Source organism: Podarcis gaigeae, assembly GCF_964106915.1.
Source record: "Podarcis gaigeae genome assembly, chromosome: 8".
NCBI classification, from domain to species: Eukaryota; Metazoa; Chordata; class Lepidosauria; order Squamata; family Lacertidae; genus Podarcis; species Podarcis gaigeae.
The window spans coordinates 43545771-43564364 of record NC_139684.1 but is presented as its reverse complement, the minus strand read 5'-3'; the positions used below and the strand labels follow the sequence as shown (position 1 = coordinate 43564364).

The 18594-nt window shown below is 54.4% G+C and overlaps 1 protein-coding gene across 1 annotated transcript; it reads right to left on the bottom strand.

Annotated features, from left to right (window-relative positions):
• Positions 1 to 72: 72 nt before the first annotated feature.
• On the bottom strand, positions 73 to 17953 carry LOC310850518 (polycystin-1-like protein 3; the record flags this gene model as incomplete). The annotated part of the gene is made up of 31 exons (XM_083752039.1): positions 73 to 1475; positions 1634 to 1765; positions 2018 to 2119; positions 2234 to 2444; positions 2547 to 2707; positions 3279 to 3403; positions 3576 to 3709; positions 4075 to 4366; positions 4804 to 4989; positions 6137 to 6280; positions 6425 to 6527; positions 6825 to 7077; positions 7989 to 8181; positions 8359 to 8527; positions 8634 to 8830; positions 9243 to 9436; positions 9866 to 10012; positions 10807 to 10985; positions 11307 to 11408; positions 11657 to 11887; positions 12063 to 12247; positions 13051 to 13279; positions 13490 to 13615; positions 13738 to 13864; positions 14640 to 14773; positions 14992 to 15156; positions 15370 to 15501; positions 15988 to 16419; positions 16572 to 16612; positions 16931 to 17020; positions 17665 to 17953. 31 exons carry the CDS (start codon positions 17951 to 17953, stop codon positions 1362 to 1364), a joined length of 5319 nt encoding a protein of 1772 aa, XP_083608165.1. The 3' UTR covers positions 73 to 1361.
• Positions 17954 to 18594: the final 641 nt, after the last annotated feature.

Sequence of the window (18594 nt, the reverse complement as noted above, 5' to 3'; positions counted from 1 at the left end):
GAGAGGCAGCTGCCACCAGTTCTTACCATGGAGAGAATGGGTGTTCCTTCAGACTGACAGTCACACTTCCAGTCAAACAAGGAGTACTATTTATTGAGGGAAGGGGAAATATTGGCTAAAAGCAGCATGCAAATGTGTTGCCTTTACTTTGGCTTTGCAGTTATATTTCAGAACAAGTCCTGTCAGTTTGGATCACATACCTGAGGATCTGCAGTGCAGCCCACAACCACCTCCCACAGGAGAATTAATGAGGCTCCCTTTAGACTTCCTTCCCACAAGACATTGTGGGTGGTGGCAGCAGTGGCAGCTTCAGAAGAGCGGGCCACCTGTCCTGCAGGGCACGGGGAAGTGCCTGGGTGCTGAAGCAGCTGTCCTTCACTGCTGTGATGTGATAGAATTCTCAAGCCACCATTCTTGAGAAATTAGCCCTTGTAGGATTTATGCTGACCTTTACAGGTTGGAGTAGGGGGATGAGTGCTTTCTGCTTGGGCCAGGCTGAAGGGTCCCCTCTGGATTAAGGTAAGGGCTGCTTAAGGATCCTTGCATCTTAGAGGTTGGCTGCCTTTAAGGAAAGGCAGGATTGGATTCCTGTCATGGATTTGATCTCTCCCATTGAGCAAACTGAGCTCTCTGGGTGGGGAGGGGCAAGTCACTCTTCTTCCCCACCCACCCTTCTATCTCCTCCCTCTGGTTCACCTTGAAACAGTGTATCCTTTGTGCATCTCAACAGACCCCCCTTTGTCATGTAAGTTCTTCAAATCTGTGGCTGGGTAGGGGAGTGTAATCTACAATTCCCTGTTTGTCTCCTCAGAGGTTAAACCCTGCAATAGGTAAAGAGTTCCTCAGCGACATTAAAAATAACTTGATTTGTAAGGCTTAATTGATATTAAGCACCACTGAGTATTTGGGATTGGCAATAAATAAGAACAGCCCTCCTTTGCTCTGCCTCTTTGGGCAGAGAAGAAACTGCTCCTGCTGTTTAGGGACTTGACCGGCCTTTGGGCTGGAAGCCAGTAAGATCGGTTTTGCTCTTCAACCTGCAGGGCAGCAGCAGGGGATTTCTGGGCAGTCAGATTTGTTCTGCCTTGGTCAGTCCCAACAACTCAAAGGCGTGTCAAGGATAAAGGAAGTAGGATGTAGCATGAGGTAATGTTGAGTCAAGATCACATGGTAAATTAGCTGAAGAGTGGGAGGGGCAGCTTAAAAGTGGGAGAAAAGCCATACAGATTTTCTTGCCAGCCCAGCTGACCTCTGATATTCTTAAAGATAGCATGTACATTAGTGATACTTGGGAAATGGTGACCCTTCCCATTTTAGAATAGAAAAGAACTGTCCAAATGGGGAGGTGGGATGATGCCGCTTCAGTCCTGTGGCTCCTTTCGGGAAGCTGCTGGGAAGGGTGGCTGTTTCTTGATTCCAAACAAGGTGGAAATCTTCAGTTGAATCAGCTGCAACATGGATTCCTCCTTGCTGGCCTGTTGTGATGAACCGAGAGAGAGCGAGATGCCTTATATATGAACTCGGATCCTGAGGGGTGGCTGCGGCACAAGCAGCTTCTCATGAAGGCTTAATTGCTTGAAGCTTGGCTGGTGGCTGGTGATGAGCAGCACCAGCCCCTTGGGCTTACACCTACCTTGGCAGCCTTCATCTCCCGACTGAAGGTCGTCAAAAGGGCAGAGACAAACAGGTTGATGATCACAAACACCATGGAGATGACGCTGGTTACTATCAGCACAGCGCCAAACACGGGGTCCACAGCAATGACCTAAGCATGAAGAGCACAGTTATGTCCCCTGTGTCTACATATGCACTTAGCAGAGAGCTGTTGGCCGTGCTGTGCTTTGCAGGGCACAGGGAAGCATGGCATTCTAGACCCAGAAAGCTGAAATCCATGCAGGTCTCTCTGGGTGCTGAGCTGGGAGCTGAATGGGGCTGGGGGTCTGCTGTGATCTGTGGTGTCCTGGAAGGGCAGCCTGGCAGTGTGCCTCGGCCTAAAGTGGGGCTGCATGGCACTCACCTCTTCATAATTAAAGATTCCAATGAGAAGCCCTACGATGGTCACAGCTGAGTTAAAGAAGGTCTTGTAGTCATCTACGCTCCATCCAAACATGAGGTTGCACTGATTGCAAGAGAGTGAAGGTGATATAGGGGGAGGGGTATAAGGACACAGGAAGGGGGGGCTCTTCCCTCCGCCCTTGGTTGGTTTCCCTGCAGTTGGCAGGTCTCTTCTTACCACAATGGCGTAACCCACAAGCAGCACCAGAAGTGTGAGCAGGAAGCCCAGGACCTCATCCCAGGCTTTCTGCAATGTCTGTGTGATGAGGTGCATTCTGGGATTTAGGCGCAGGAGGTTCCACAGCTTGATGGTTGTCAAGGCCACCAGAAAAGCAATGAGGTATGTCAGAGCAGAGTCAACTTCCACCATCTCATAGAAGCTGATGAACCTGGCAGGGGTGTGGAGGGAGATTTGCTTTAGGGTGTGTGAAAGCCGCCTCTGCTGAGTGGGGGTCTGCCCCTGCCCCTTGTTTCGGATGGTAGACACTCACTTGTTGCGGTCTTGGCGATGCTGCTTCAGGATGCCTTTTGCCAGCACGCGCCTCTTCACATAAAGGCCAATAGCTGCCACACTTATGAGGATGGTGCTGGCATCCAGCAGGTTTCTCTTGCTGCTGAAGTACTTCCACTTCTGCTGCTTCAGCTGCCGGCCCTGCTGGCCCCATGGAAGAAGCAGGCTTGACTCAGGCAGCCACATGTTGGGGGGGGGGGGAATGCAAGTGGAAGGAGCAGTGGTGGTGTGATGCTCTTTCTCTGCCAATACAGCAACCTCCACACACCACCACCCTCTAAAACAGCCTTTCTCAACCTTGGGTCCCCAGATGCTTTTGGCCTACAACTTCCATCATTCCTAGCTAGCAAAGCCAGAGCTCAGGGATGATGGGAGTTAGAGTCCAACAACATCTGGGGACCCAAGGTTGACACTGCCCTAAAACAAGGGTGGGATGACACTCCTGCGGCACTCCAGGTGCTGCTGGAATCCAAATGCCCAACTGCTCTAGGCAGCCAATGGCAAAGGTCAGGAATGATGGGAGCCTAGCAGCACCCAGAGGGCCCCCGCAGGTTCCACATCTCAGCTCCCCTGAGCTGGTGCTGGCTGATACCTCCCACTAACCCTCGGCACCTTGAGAGTGCTGGCTAAAGCTGATGGAAGTTGTAGTCCAGCAATATCCGGAGGGTGCTAGGCTAAGGAAACTAAGCTGGCTCACAGAGGCCCCGCTCACCTGCACAAAGATGTAGTATAGTATGAGCAGGAGAAAGGTGATCTGGGCACAGATAAATTGGAGGACGAGCTGGAGGTCTGGATAGAGGCGGAGAATTTGCAACTCGGATTTGCTGAACAAGGCCCCTGCCACAGAAACAGGCACAGGGTCAAGCACGGAGGCTGCAAGCAAGGCTGGTTCCCAGGGAGAGGGAACGCCTTTTCTCCTTCTCCCTCCCCAACAGCCCCAGGACAGCCATCCTGCCTCTGAGGTCCATTGCAAGGCCAGGCCCCCTTTGTCTCTTCTACACGCTCTTGCCTATCCCATTGGCCTCCAAGATCAGTGTGACTGCGCAGAAGAGGTTGACATTTGCATTGTAGACAACAAACTCAACGAAGACGACTCGTGTGCTTCTGTCCAGCCAGTTGTTCCGTTCCAGATAGCGAAGGGTTCTGGTGAGGAATGGTGCAGAAAAAGTTGTATTGTGTTTCTACCTTGCAGTGGGAGAGAATTCTTAAGGGCTGCACCTAAATCTACTGGTGGCAGGGAAGAACTCTAGTAAACAACTCTAGTTTACTATTGCATGCCCTGCCCTGTTGATCAGTTCTCCCCCAAGTACCACCTGCCAGACTCCAGCTAGCAATGCCATATTCACTACTGTTAGCCAGGATTGTGGGTCTTTAGCTTTCACCTGCCTCTCCCACAGCTTCACCAGATCAGGAAATAGTGGGCAGAGACTGAGATACACCTGCCCAGAAAGAGCCCCTGGAGCTTTCGGGACCTGATGCCTGTTCTGCAGCTCCTTCAGTCCACATACCTCATGGCGTAGCTTTTGTTTCTGCCAAGGTTTGCCAGGTAGCCGCTTCCCGGATAGAGAGCAAACTTCCCCCAGATGGGGTACTCTTGCAGGGTGCTCTCATTCTGGAAGACCCAGGCACTCGCCTGACCTCTCCCACCTGCAGCAGGAGGCCCCCAGCTGGCTGTGGGACCCTGCTTTCCCTCTTGGAGAGGGAGAAAAGCTGGCCCTGGCTTTGGCGGGGCTCCTGTGGCTCGGATCTGCCGCAGCCGCACGCTGCCCACAAGGAAAGAGTTTCCATCCATGGCCAAACCTGGGAGATCGAGAGAGGGGAGAAATGTGCTGCTTAGAAGCAAAACACACAGATGCACACCTATTTGTACAGATGTGAAAAGCTGGGTAAATTTCAGGTTTCAGCTTTGGCAACACTGAAAAAGCCTAAAGAGGCCATGTTTTTATAATTTATAGAGTGTGTGCCACTGGGGCCACTGCCCGGCACACCTTCCCTCACTTGAGGCTGCTGCCTTGAGCCTTCCCCACAATCCCTCCCATTGCAGTGAGTAAGCAGCAAAAAGAGACTTCCAGGCAGCAGCCCTGAGCAAGGGAAGGCACACTGTTTCAATTTATTCAGTCATTCATTTTGTGGTGACCCGCATAAAAGCAGTCACACACAAGTAGAATGCCCATAAGCAGAGGGCTGCCTGTATACAGAAGGATGTCTCTTTTATCTCTGTTCCTTGTGCTGCTCACCTTCAGAATTGCCATGGAGGCCAGGCAGCAAAATCACCCTGATCCACCCATACAACTCCTCTGGGGTAAGGATGTCTTCCAGGTGGGATGTGAAGGTCCTCTGGAGGGCGTTGTTAAAGTAGAACTCATTGGGGCTTCTCTCGGTATAGCTGAGGACCATCAGCACAGCCAGGAACACAAGCTGCACTGGGTGTCAGAAAAGGGAAGTGGATCAAAACAGTTTGTCCTGTTGGATTTTGCATCCCTACAGCCAGACGACGTGGGGGGAACAACCTCACAGGCCAAATTATAATCCCATCCAGATCTAAGCAACCCACCCGCTTGCAGGTATGATCAGGCGTAGCTAGCTGCTCCGGCACCCAGAGCAGCAGGAACGGGGGGCACCGCCCATGGGGGCGCCATGGTGATCCGCCTGGGGGGGTGGCGTGGTGATCTGCCCATGGAGTCCGTTTTGGGCAGCACAGGGCCCTGAGCCACTGCATCACTCCCAGGAGAGACGCATGGCTTGGGCGCACTGCAGGCCAGGCCTCACGGTGTCACCCTCCCGTGGTGTGCCATTTTGTCACCCCCTCAGGAATGACACGCGGGGCAGACCGCACCCCCCCCCCACACACACCCCTTTCTACGCCCTTGAGTATGATGTTCCCTGCTGGTGGTTTAAATTTTGCAAATTACATCTGAAGATTTGTTTGTCCTGAGCAGATTCTGCACCCACTGAGTTATGTATGGTTTATAGCAGTGGTTCCCAATTAGCTAATTACAGTGGTACCTCGGGTTAAGAACTTAATTCATTCCAGAGGTCCGTTCTTAGCCTGAAACTGTTCTTAACCTGAGGTACCACTTTAGCTAATGGAGCCTCCCACTGCCGCTGCGTGATTTCTGTTCTCATCCTGAAGCAAAGTTCTTAACCTGAGATACTATTTATGGGTTAGTGGATTCTGTAACCTGAAGCATCTGTAACCTGAAGCATCTGTAACCCGAGGTAACACTGTACTGAGGACCCCCTATTTTTCAAAAGCCAAGCCATGGACCCCCTACTTTTGAAAATTTTGCTAACTTTATGCTAGTTACCTGTGCAAAGCAATTTTTTGATGAAAATGTAAGGTAAGCCCAATGTTCTGACATGGTATGTGGCAGTTTCTTCCTATGTTCCTAGAAGCGACTGCCGCTCCCACCATTCTGACCTAGGCCTTGGTATCATTCTCTGTCTTGCTTGCTTCCTTAACCACTGATGCTTAGGAGTGTGAATGCTGAGCATGCTTGGTGCGGGGAGGAAGCAGGAAGTGTTGCACAACCCATCCACGCCCTTACTGGCCTTCGCGCCTGGTCTCACCTGCAATCTCTCTGATCAAGGAGTACAACTTCTTGTCTTTCAAGGCTCGTTCCTTTGGCCGCACCATGGGCTGGAGGGCAGGGGGTCTGTAAGCTGGGTCTGCCCAGTCTCTCCGCCCATAAGCTTCCAATTGTAGGCCCCTTGCTAGAGGGAGAGGAAAGCTGGAGTTAGTCCCAAGCAAGAGGAAAAAGGCCCCTTTGGTCAGATGCTGCTCAGGCAGATGCCCTATCGAGCATTGCAGATGGAGGCGCGGGGTGGGGTGGGGTGGGGTTGGAGAGCTTGAATTACCTGTGACGAGGCCCAGGGCCCACCAGAGCTGCTGCTCCTGCCCCTTGTCCTTCCACAACTCCCTCTTGTGCAGCAGTGAGAAGAGGAAGGTCAAAGCCAACACCTGGGGAGGAGGGAGAACAGGGTTACCATTGGGGGGGGCCCACAGGGCAGGTGTCTGGGGCCCCTCTTAGCAGAATATGTAGGAGGTGCCCCACCACAAATGGTTAGTAACATTACACACATTACCAGTGCAGATTGGGGGAGAGATGGACAAGCATTAAACCTAGAGTCTGGACTGTGTTGCTGCAGAATCACAGAACACCAAAGATATTTGTAGAGGCAGGGAGAAGAGGGGAGATGCTGGCTCTGGCAAGGGTGTGGGGAGAGGTTAGCTGCACCCCAGATAGGACCAAGTTACCTTCAGGGGCTGCATTACAAAGATGTTCTGTAGCACTGAGAGCAGGATGTTGATGGCCCAGTGCCCAGCCTCGTCCCTGCTCATTTCTAGGCTGTAGAGCACTGTGAAGAAGGCCGAAACCAGGCTGATGCTCCCCACTGTGAGCCAGCAAGCGAAGCTGAATCTCCCAGGGAGACAGTGGGAGAACGGCGGCCTCTCCTTGTCAGGGTCTTCAAGTGGGAAACTGCTGAGCTCGCTCCTGGGCCCGGTGGGCCTGAGACACAGAGACAGGAGAATAAATGGCACCTCAGCCTTTGGGAGCACCAGTGGAGGGAGGGAGGGCAAATGTCCCACAGACCAAGCAGAAAAAGCAATAGGCAGTTAAGAAAAAGACCATTATTGGGTGGGCTGGGAAAACTGGCTGGCTTTGGGTCTGCGTGTGACACGGGACCAGACGCGGAGTCCTCTGAAGATGAACCAGATACCCTATAGATCCAGGGGCCCTCCAGGTTAGTACCTGATGAAAACCCCTGGAACTGTCAGAACAGGAGGTGGAACAGCTACCCCTGCCAGTCTCAGGAATCGGAGGCAGCAGTCTGCTTGTGAGGAAGCAGTCAGTGGCTGTGGTTGAGTGTAGTTTAGGAGACAAGAGTATATAAAGCCTCCCTAGTGAGCCTTCTAGTTGCAGGAAATAATACAGGTCTCTGATGCCTTATTTCCTGATTCTCATCGCCCTGCCTTGCTGCATTGTACCTTGCCTGAACTCGACTGCAGTGGAGACCTTGTACTGTTGCCTCTCTCTGTTTCTGGGTCACATTTGAACGCTCTGCTGCATATGCGACCCCCATCCTCACTGGTGAGTCCTGGGGGGGGAGCAACTTCTATCTCCTGTAACAGTGACCTGCCTCCTCGCCCAGCCCCTGAAGGCATTCCCTGGAGTGTGAAGACATCTGGTTAGTTTCTTCCTGCAAGCTATTTCATGGAAGGAACTTTGACCTTAGCTAGGTGTGTTTCTTTGTATACATACGTAGGGTGTGTACAGTAGATGCCGCAGAGTTTCACAGTGGGATCTTGTTCCCCAAGTATTATTTTGGGTTTGGAGCAATCTCTGCCAAATTTTACCAGGAAATGGGGCCAGGAGAGTGGGGAAGAGATAGATGAGCGGAGCTTCTGGGTGGGGGCTACCTGCCAGGCCCCTCAGGGCTGGGCCAGGGCTGGACCTGCTGCTGCTCCAGGTGCTGCTGGACTCTTCGTAGTTGGTCCACTGCATGCAGATGGTCATAGGGGTTAGGGAAGCTGCACAAATCCAGGCTGCAGAGCTGAGTCCCCAAGTCATTCAGCACATGGCTCAGGTAGCTGTGGAGGTTGAAGCGCCTCTCTGGAAACAAGTACAAAGAGGAATCACTCTCACCCTCCAGAGCCTTAATTCCCCCTCCTTTGCTCAGCTCCCCAAAGGTGCAAGCTGGTGCACAGAGCATGAGGAAGGGTGGCACACTCCCTGTCTAAGAGGAAGGGAGTGGTATTTGCATCCGTTGCCAAGGCAAGCTACTCTTACCCTGAGGGGGACCTTCCAGGTCCTTCTGGTGCTGGAGGTGGGACTCAATGAGGTCACACAGAGCAGCCACAAGCTCCGGTACTTGCTCACAAGTCCCAGGGAACTTGTCCATGGCTCTGCACTGGCAGAGGATGTTCTTGTAGAGGAAGCCCAGGGTCTCCTCCAGCTCCTGCAATGGAGAGAGCAGGGCAAGAGTGCCAAGCACCCATCACGGCGGAGGCTGACTGCTCAGAACCTCTTGCTGACTGGAGGGACTTGTGAGGAGGGGGTCTCACCTGCTTGACTCGTGTGATGGGCATCACCTGCTTGGGGGGCATCACAGTCTGCAGGAGTTCGGAGCTGGCAGCCGGAGGCTTTGGGGCTGGAGGCTGGACCAGCTGGAAGATGTGGCTGATCAGTAGGCTCACTGGCATTAGGAAGATGGCTGTTTCCACACTCACCAGCAGCTCGTGCCAAGTCACCATAAAAGGCCCTGTCTCGGGAGCAGGGGGGGGGAGAGGAGGGGCAGACAGAGACCTTCAGTCAGGAGGAGGGGGTGGCCAGAAGGATCACTGCTGTGGCTGAGGCAGTTTCGATGCCCAATATGCTGGGCGGCGTCCAAAGGGGGACTCCCAGCTCCACTGTGAAGCTTAGAATCCTCAGCGCTACTTAAAGACATACAAGCCCTATGCATGGAAGGTGGAGCATGGGGACAGGAGCAAAAATACAGGACTCTTTAGGGCTCTGCCTTGGGGGCTGTGAGCCATGGCAAGTGGTGGGAAACCAGCCTCTTCCCTACCCCACCCACTCACCTGCCCCCAGCCTAGCACCCACCTGCATCATGTTGGGGTGGGGGACAAGGAAAGGCACTGGCTATGCTAGTCTCCAGCTGGCAGCTGACTCACCAGCCTCGGGGCTTCTGGACGCTGCCTCTTTTCTCCAGAACATGATGTTGATGAGGAAGGTGCAGCAGAGGAGGGCCAGGCAGCAGGAGAGCCTCTGCACACGGGTGAAGGGGCTCCAGGGCGAGCAGGTCACCACCGACAGCCACAGGTGCTCCTGCGTCAATTTGTCCACCAGCCCTGACCAGAACTGGTACCTGGTGAAGTGGGGTAAGAGATGTATTTGGTAGGGGCTGAGCCAGAGAGGGTCAAGGGCCAGGAGCAGGGTGGGACCTTTCCTGCTGCACCTAATTTCTGAATGGAGAGGAGCTGGAAGCTGCATCACACTCTCTGACCTGGAAGGAAGACCCAACTCCCAGATGGGTGGGAGAGAAAGGCCCTCTCTGTGTATAGTCAAAGGAACTTTCTGCACTGGGTCTGAGATTCGTCATTCCAAGCAGATTCTGGGTCAGAGCCTGCCGTTCCCTGACTTTTATTTTTTGATGTCTGATTATTGCTTTTTCACACAGGTGTTCTTAGCATAATTCAGTCAAAGGCAAGGTACCTGTTGGGTAAATCAGGGGCAGAAACACATTCCAGAGATGCCACAAACTGGCAGGTGGTGGGTGGGTGGGGCTCATATTTACCTGAAGGACAGGAGATCCCTCTCGGAGGCAGCAGCAAAGACTTTATCCACATGGCCGTCATCCAGGTCAGCTGCCAGCCAAGAGTCACACAGGAAATGCCACTTCTTCTTGGCAGGCAGATCACAGACAACCAGCCGCCTCACAAACCTGCAGGAGGCTCAGGCCTTTCAGTCATTTGCCCACACATGGGTGGCACTGCCAAGTAGTCATGTGGTGCCCATTAGCTGCAGCCAAGGGATCTGCCCCCCATCACTCAAGAGCTGCAGGTTAAAGGGAAGCAGTGGGGATCTTTTCCTTCTGCCCTCATCACCTTGCCAAAGCAGAGAGCTGCATGTGGCTTCCTTCAAGCACAAGGGAAGCTTTGCTCCAAGTTAACCTATACATAAAGCGTCGTTTGCCCAGAAGCTTTGGGAAAAGACTGGAGATGGAAAGGTATTCCCTCCCTGATGTATCCTTTATGTTTGGGGGTTCAGACCAAAGGTGGGTCATAATGCATTATTTTACATGACAATGTGGCCTCTGGAGCCAAAGCTGGCCTTTAATATGGTGAGCATAAGCCTTGGGTGGGACAAGACATGCCACAGTTCCATCGTCCCCCTGAAATGTCCAACTGACCTGCAGCTAGTTTTGCTACAGTTGGACAGGGATGTTGTGAATTTCTTCAGCATAGGCTTGAAAGGAGGTATCTTTGAGGACCTGGGAATTCTGCATGTATCCAGGTCCTGGCAGCACAACCCCATGGCATGGGAGGACTAGGTATGCCAGCTGCAGTGTCCCTTTGCCTACTAGCATCTGATAAGGTCTGGTGCTGCCAACGGACTCTCCCACGCCAGTCGTGTGCTTCCAACCTCCTCCTTGCCTGGCATCCGGTTGCAGTCTGGTTCACTCTAACCCCACCCTCTCGGCCCCCACCCTCAGCCCTTGCTGGGCCATGGACTTACCAGCTGGGGTTGGGCCCAGTGTTGTCGTGCCAGAGGCGGATGGCGTGGAGGTTGCCCAGGGACTTCTGAGTGGCAAGGAGGAAGGCATCCCGCCCACCTCGCTCAAAGGAGGGCCCCTGGGGGTGTTGTAGCAGGTGTGGCTCACTCCGGCCCTCTGCCCCATAGAGGGTCAGGATAACCTCAAGCCAAGGAGGGAGAAGGGGTTAATCAAGGAAAGGGAAAAGAGGGTGGGTGCTGGGTGGGGTTCATTGATTGCTTCCTTTCCTCAGTTCCTTGCCCAAGCAGGGAGCACATGAAGGATGTCATCAAAGACAGGCTTTTCCATGCAGCCAGTCACACAGAAGCCTGCACCCCACACACCCACTCCCCGATAGGGAGAGATCTGCCAGACTCGGCCCAGATTCTGTGGGCAGGAGCCTGAGGTCACGGAACTTGATGGGCAGCACTTGTAGCATCAACAGTACAAAGTGGGCCTGCAGGAAAGTGAGACCCTCCCCTACCTTAGCAGAGGTCCCAGCCCCTCGGCGGTAGCCTGTGAAGACTTGGATCAGGTAAGGGAAGCAGGCGGTGGCCTCATTATCTGCTAGGATTGTGACCTTCACCTGGAAGGGGGAGAGACACACATGGGGTGGGTGGCCCTAGAAATGGCCAAGCCCCACTTCAGCAAGTCGGCTTTTCCAGGGTGTCTGGCTCTCAGCTGTTTGCTGGATAAATATCTCATTGTTCCTCATTTCAGCACATCAGACAAGAATGGCCTGAATGAGGGCAGATGGGGGGAGTGTCTCTGGCCTGCAAATGCTAATAACCCCAAACAACCATCATAAATCTTTTGCTTGCCCTTTCCCCTCACCTTCTTAACATCCGTTCTCTGTCTCCATCGAGCCCAAACAAGGGCAACTCCATAGCCCAGCAACAAGCTGCTTAGCAAGGCCAGCCCGGAAGGGTTCTGGCCCACAGTGCTCAGGAGCTTTGCAGTGTTGTGAAGGTCAATCAGGTGTGGCAGGACCAAGGCGATGCACCCAAAGAAGGTGAGGTGGTTGCACAAGCACTGGGTGCTATGGAGGGTGCTTTGGGAGCCCACCTGGGAGGGAGGCACTGATGCATTAGAAACCAACACAGGAGGATGAGGTCCCCAAAGTTCTGCTCCATTTGGTTCCCCATGACATTCTGCCCTACTTTTTTTTCCTCCCAGCATGGAAGCAAAGGCTTGCTTGCCTGCCCAACAGCCCTCTGGCCTGGTTGACCCTACTGCATACCCGACATCCATCAGTTCTCCAGGCCTGATGCTGGCTGGACCAGTAGTAGCATCCGGAGATGATGGTGTGAATGGAGAGGTTCCAGGGGCCCTGAGAGAGGGGAGCCACCTCTGCAGAGATGTAGTAGGTGCCCAGGCCATGATGCTGCAGCTCCTCTGGAGGAATCACCCATGTGTAGGTACCCTCTGAAGCAAGAGCAGTGAGTCAAAGAGAGCAGAGAGGGACCACACCCACTGACCTCACCCACACATTCCCCCACTGGGGACACAGTCCTGCCTGGCCCCAGCTCCTCAAGCCCCTCCCTCTGTGCTTACTTCCAGGTGCACAGATTTAAATCAAAGTGGTTTGGTCAATTATGTAAATGAAGAAACGGGCTGATTTAACTAAGCGATTTAAAACAAATTTCCCATTGATGTTTCCTACAGTGCAAATCTGACCACTACACCATGTTAATTTGCAATTAAATGAATTTAATGGGAAATTAAATAATTGAAACACAGCTGATTCAATCTGTATACTTTTGCAACTTTCCCTTTTTATTTATAGAGGTAAATTGTTCCCATATAGCAGGCTTCCTCAAACTTGGCCCTCCAGATGTTTTTGGCCTACAACTCCCATGATCCCTAGCTAGCAGGACCAGTGGTCAGAGACGATGGGAATTGTAGTCTCAAAACATTTGGAGGGCCGAGTTTGAGGAAGCCTGCCATATAGGTCATGTCTTATGGCTGAAACCCAGAACAGTTGGTGAAGTTAACACCTCAAAGCTATGCCCACTTACCCGAGAGTTACTTCACTGAACTCCAATGAGACTCACTTTTAAGGGGATACATGCAGCAGTGTGTTGTATGTATGAGCATAAGAAGAACCTGCTACATCAGGCCAATGACCATTCTGGTCCAGCACTATTCTCCTAGATGACAATCAGATGCTCCAATAGGAAGTCCCAAAGCAGCACCTGCCCTCTAGCTTCCTTCTAACAAGTCCTCACCCTCTTGCCATCCGCTGCTGGGCAGGGTGGTGTTGAGGAGGCTGCTGTTCTTGTTGGGCTCAGGTTGGAGGCCCAGGTGCAAGGTGATCTGGACCACTGTGCTGGATTCCACCAATACTAGCAGGGCATCCTCTACTGACGTGATGTTTACCACAATGTCAAAGTTCCTGACGTTGCCAGTCAAGTGAGTGTGAGGGGCCTCAGCACTAGCCTCAGCACTGAGCCCAATCTGGAAGCAGACAGCATGTCCATGGTCAGCCCTGAAGTGCCCCCCACTGGCCCTTGAGCACATACTGTCTCCCATCAGGCCATACAGCACAAAGTGCTTACCTCTGATCCAGCGCTGGACCTTGGACAGCGCTGCTTCTCCGTGCCACTTGGGTGCAGAGAGAAGAGTCCCCCTGATGAGAGAACTTTCCAGTACAGTATCCATTCTCACCTCTATTTCCTCTGCAAGATTGTGGACACCGATGGACTCCTCGCTGGCCATGAGAGCGATACTTGCCATCCTTTTGATCGGCTTCCCATCCAGGTGCTGGAAAGGGTTGAATGCAAAGGAGGCCACCTAGAGTGAAGATGAGAGCAAGAGCGAGCTGTGGGGGTGCCCTCTGCCCCACCTCCACGCCCTGCCAGCCCTGCACTATGTCTCCCTAGGACCCAGTGGGCAGCAAGCCACTACCACCTTACCTGGACTTGTAGTTGAGGGTGCTGGCTCAGAACTGGCTCCAGAGCAGAGCTGGATGGGAAGGTTACGTTCAGGCCCCTTGGCTGAAGCAGGTGGAAGGAGGCATGGGACAGGGAGGCTTTGTCACACCTGGTAGGGAGTGGGGAGAGGGGTTACTGTTGAAAGTTTGAGTGCAACTCCATTTTCAGAAGAGGGGTCTTGCGTAGGTTAGGACAGATAGAACAGAGTTCGAGACCTCCAGACTCCCAGACTACCTTTGTGTCATTAACTTCTTCAGCTCACCTCTCTATCTCTTTTGATATTCTCAGGCTGCAGTCTGTTTCACAACTTCCTGCTCCTCTCACATTTCTCTCTCCAAGAAGAATTATCCTCTGAGATAAAATAGGAGCCAGAATGGCTACCATGCTCTAGTACAGACTTGTTAGGCTGGAACTTGGAACTTTTCTATCCAATTATGTGGTTAGAGTGCAAGACATGGACGTGGGAGACCAGGGTTCAAATCCCCTCTCAGCCATGAAACCCAATGGGTGACTTTGGGCCAGTCACTATCTCTCAGCCCCAACCCACCTCTCAGGGTTGTTGTTATGAGAATAAAATGGAGAAAAGGAGACAACTGTGAGCCATCCTGAGCTTTTTGGAGAAAAAGTGGGTTATAAATGTAGTAATAATTTTAAAAATCATGTAATAGACTCCTTTATCATTTATCTTAACTACAAACATCCCTGTGTGTGAGATTGTAACTCATAAAAGTCTGTTCCCTAACCAAGATGCATTATCTGAACAATGTCTTACTCTGCGTACCAAAAGGATTATAATAGGTAATTGGCAACCAAACAATTCATTCAGTTGCCCTGAGCAAGCTCCCCCCCACTTCTTCAGTGCCTAGGAGAGAGGAGACTGGTACCTGCTGAGGGTGGTGCTGAGCACAGGAGACACCACAGTTACTGTGGATTCCTCCATGGTGGAGCTTCCCAACAGGAGCCCCGTCTGGATCAGAGGAAGGGCTTTCAGTGCTGTTTCCAGGACCTTTGGTTCCTGCTGCAGAAAGGCCAGATGTGGTCAGGAGCTGGGCAGAGCCAGGGTGGGGAGCTGGGAAGCTCAGCTCCCTTCCCATGGGCTCAGAGCAATGGGAAGGCCTGGACAAAAGGGGGTGCCTTCAGAATGAGACCCAGCCATGCAGCAGGCCTGAGCTGGCAACCCCATCCTTCTGAATAGCCTTCTCCACCCGACCCCTGCAGGTCCTCTTTCTTCCCCACCTGTTGCGGGCCGAAGCTGGGTGTCTGGCTGCCTGAGGCTTGGAGGAGGTTGCTGAGGGCCTGGAAAAGAGCCTGTGATGCGAGGTCTAGGCAGGAGGCATTGCTGGCAGGGTGGTCCCTCAGTAGCTGAGAGCTCAGGGAGAGGAGTGCCTGGCTGGCAGAGGCCTGTAGGAACAAGGCAGGGCTGATCATCTGGCGGGGCTGATTTGGGGGTGCAAGGGCGAGGCTGGCTGTGCCAAGCAGCAGGCTTGCCTCTGTACATAGCCTGGGTAGAGCCTGGTTCAACCAAGGACTGGGAGAATAGGCCGCAGGGGACAGACCCTTAGATCAGGGGTGCCAGCCACCCACCCTCCCTCCCTCCCTGCCACATGCCAGTACCTGGGCATCATCTGAGAGCAGAGCATGGAAATTTGTCAAATTCTCCAGCATCCGGGCTGCCTGCTCCAGTGCCATAGGGTGGTCTGGGGTCTGCACAGCCTGGCTGAACTGGTGCAGCACCTTCTCTAGGGCCTGTGGGACAGACCCTGAGTGAGAGGGGCTGGGGGAGAAGGGGGCCTGGTTGCCCTATTACGCTGTCAGTGAGTCTGCAAGTGGAGCTTGTCGCTAAATCTCTAACTCTGGGAAGGCTCCTCTACCCTATAGGGGGAAGACCTGAGAAGGCAGCTAGGCTGGAGGGAGCCACACATCCCCCCCACGCTTCCCCATAGCCACTTGCCCCCCTTTCTGCAGTGGGCAAAACCAGTCTGGAAATCCCTCACTAAGTGACTTTGGATCCCTGGGAAATCATATACAAGTCACACGCATCTTTGATCTGCACTTCAGCGTTGGTTTTTCCAGGTGCAAAGGAAGAATCCTGCAACGCCGCAACGCCCCCCCCCCCATGCCTCCTGATATCTCTGGAGCAGGGTGTGGGGTATGGGACGGAGAGAGAGAAGAGCCTGTCTGGACAAGGTGCCACCAGGGTAGGGGCAGGTGCCAGTCCAGATGTCTCCCTACCTTCCCCTGGTCCTCAGGGGAGAAGTCTCTAGGGTTGAAGGTGAAGGCGTCTGGGCTGGTGTTGGACTCGTGGCTTTTGGTACCCCCCGAGGTGGTTTTGCTGGTGGGCAGCGGCTGAGTGCTGGGCTCTGGGGCTGAGGTCTGAGAGTTGGGGCGGGTCTGGTTGCTGTTGCTGGTGGGCCACGTGCTGGATGCCCACTTGGGGGTGCTCGGCGAATGGCGGGGAGTGCTGAGTTCTGGCCTGGTCCCAAGGAATGACTGGATGTCAGCGGTGGTCGGCTGGCGAACTGTGCTGCTTCCTGGAGGAGCACTGGGCGGCGGAGGAGTCGCGGCGGAGGCCTGGGCGCTCAGAGGAGCAGTCGCTGTCGGCTCTTCGGTGAGGATGGGCGTCGCCTCCGTCGGGCCGCACCTCAAATGCTGGCAGGTCGTTCTCTGGGAGACAGGGAGAGAAAGTCACCAGGGCCAGCTGCTCGGCGGTGCGCCGCAGTCAGTCCAGGGGGCGCTGCGCAGCGGCGACGGCCTAGAGAGCCTTCGCCGGTTCCTGTTCGACGGCTGCGCAGGCACTTGCTTTGGCGGGAACTTACCACCCAGGGCGTGGAAGTCTCTCGGGGCGTCCTTGGGGGGCCTGTAGCAGACAGAGAGCAGAAGGGGTTGAGCTCGGGAGAATTCATGGAAGGGGCGCTTCCTGGGCGGCAGGAGCCGGTTCTAGGACCTGCGACGGCCCAGCCCAGCCGCCTGGGGAGAGCCTGGCCCTGGCCCTGCCTCCGGGGTTGCAGCCACCTCGAAAGGGCGTGCTTCGTGGGGGGCCGTCCAGAGAGTCTCATCCTCAGCTCAGCCACGAGGTCCTTCTCGCTCTTTGAAGCTGGAGGCCCCTGCCCAAGCCCCTGTGGGTGCGGAATGAGGGCACGAACTCCCACCCCGGTGGGCGGGCAGACTCACGCACCAGACTGGCAGATGAAAAAGTGCTTCTGGTCACACTCCTCCCTCCTGGTATAGAATTGGTCCCCATTCCGGACGAGGACTTTGCAGTGGTCTGCGGAGAGTAGGCGCCGCCGTCAGGCACGGTTACTCCTCTTCCCCGCCACCCCACACTCAGCACCAGCCCGCCAGTTGTTTGCCTTTGGGGGATTTTCTTAGGATAAGGCTTTCCGGCTGAGGCTGCCCTGAGCGCCCCCTGTAGGGCTCCGCTCCCTCTCCAGACTAGAGCCTCCCAGTGGTGGCAAGTGGTTTAAGGGGAGCCTTTACATAGGGTGAGTGCCTGGTAGCCTTGCATTATTATTATTATTTTTAACCCTCCCCACTCCTTGACTGCCTGTCACAGACTGCAGAGCTGAGCCATCAGCAGCAGGGCTTGGCATGGGAGGATGGCTGCCACCCTGGGTGTCCTTGAAACGCTGGTGGGCGGGGTCCCTCGACGGAGGGAAGGGTCTGCAGGGCCTGGCTGGGCCCTTGAAGCGAGAAGCTTGGCTGCCCCGCCTCGATCCCCACGAGGAGACGGTGGTCCCACCTTGTGTAGGGAGGGTGGCGGTCTTGCCCTGAGGGGTTTGGCGTCTGGGCGAGTCAGAGATGCTGAGTGGGGAATAACACACATCCTGGGAGAGTATACTGGAATTGGCTGCTGCTGCCCCTCTTCTGCGGTGCTGCTGTTGGGCCTCTGCGCCCCCGCCCCGCTCTCACCTTTGCCAGGGTGGCTCACTTCTGGGAGCGCCTTTGCTGCAGCCCCGATCCAGGTTTTGCTCCTGTCGTCCAGGCGGTCGCGCAGGGCGTCCTGGATCTGCTGGTTCCACGTGTGGAGGAGCCGGCCGTGGGATCGTCCGCACCAAATCACTGCACCCAAGGCGGCTTGTGGCCACCGGAGCAGCCGATAGCAGTCCTCTCCTGCCACGGGCAGGCAGGCGGGCTCCGATTCCTCCGAAGAGACCTGTGCGGCCCAGAGCCAGAGCCACATCCCTATAGGGAGACCCATGCCGCTCCCTCTTTGGAGCAAGCTGGCCCGGGGCCACGCTTTAATAGTCTAAACCGCCCCCCCCACACACACACACCGTGCACGCTCAACCCACGAACTGAGAAAGCAGGTGGGGGAGCTGCTGAAAAGAGGAGCAGAGCAGCGCCACACCCAGAGGCTGAACAGGTGCAGCACCTGGCGCTCCAGCTGGAGATGGGCGCTCTTGTTTGCAAAGAAGAGGATGCCATTGTCTGCACCCCGACGGGGAAGAAAGGAGGAGCAACTGCATTGTCTGCTGGATAAAAGGCACGTTGGCAGGCAAATGTTGAGAGCCCAGGAGGCACATCCCATTCTTCTTGCTCCAGAGAACAGTATGATAACCAAGCAGTTTGGGTGACAAGAAATGGGATTTCAAGGGGTTTGGGAATGGGGCAGACAGGAAGGTGGCAGACTCCCCTTCATTAGAGGTTTCTAAGCGGAGGCGAAGGGACCCTCCTTCCAGGGAGGTTGTGCTAGTGGGATTCCTCAGGAGGTAGGAGTAGATGACCCTCACGGTCCCTTCCAAAACTACAGTTCTATGATACTTCTGGACAAGTGCTGGCGAGTCTCCAGCCAGCCACATGAGGTTTTACAATTTACTGCATGTCACTGCCAGGGGGCCA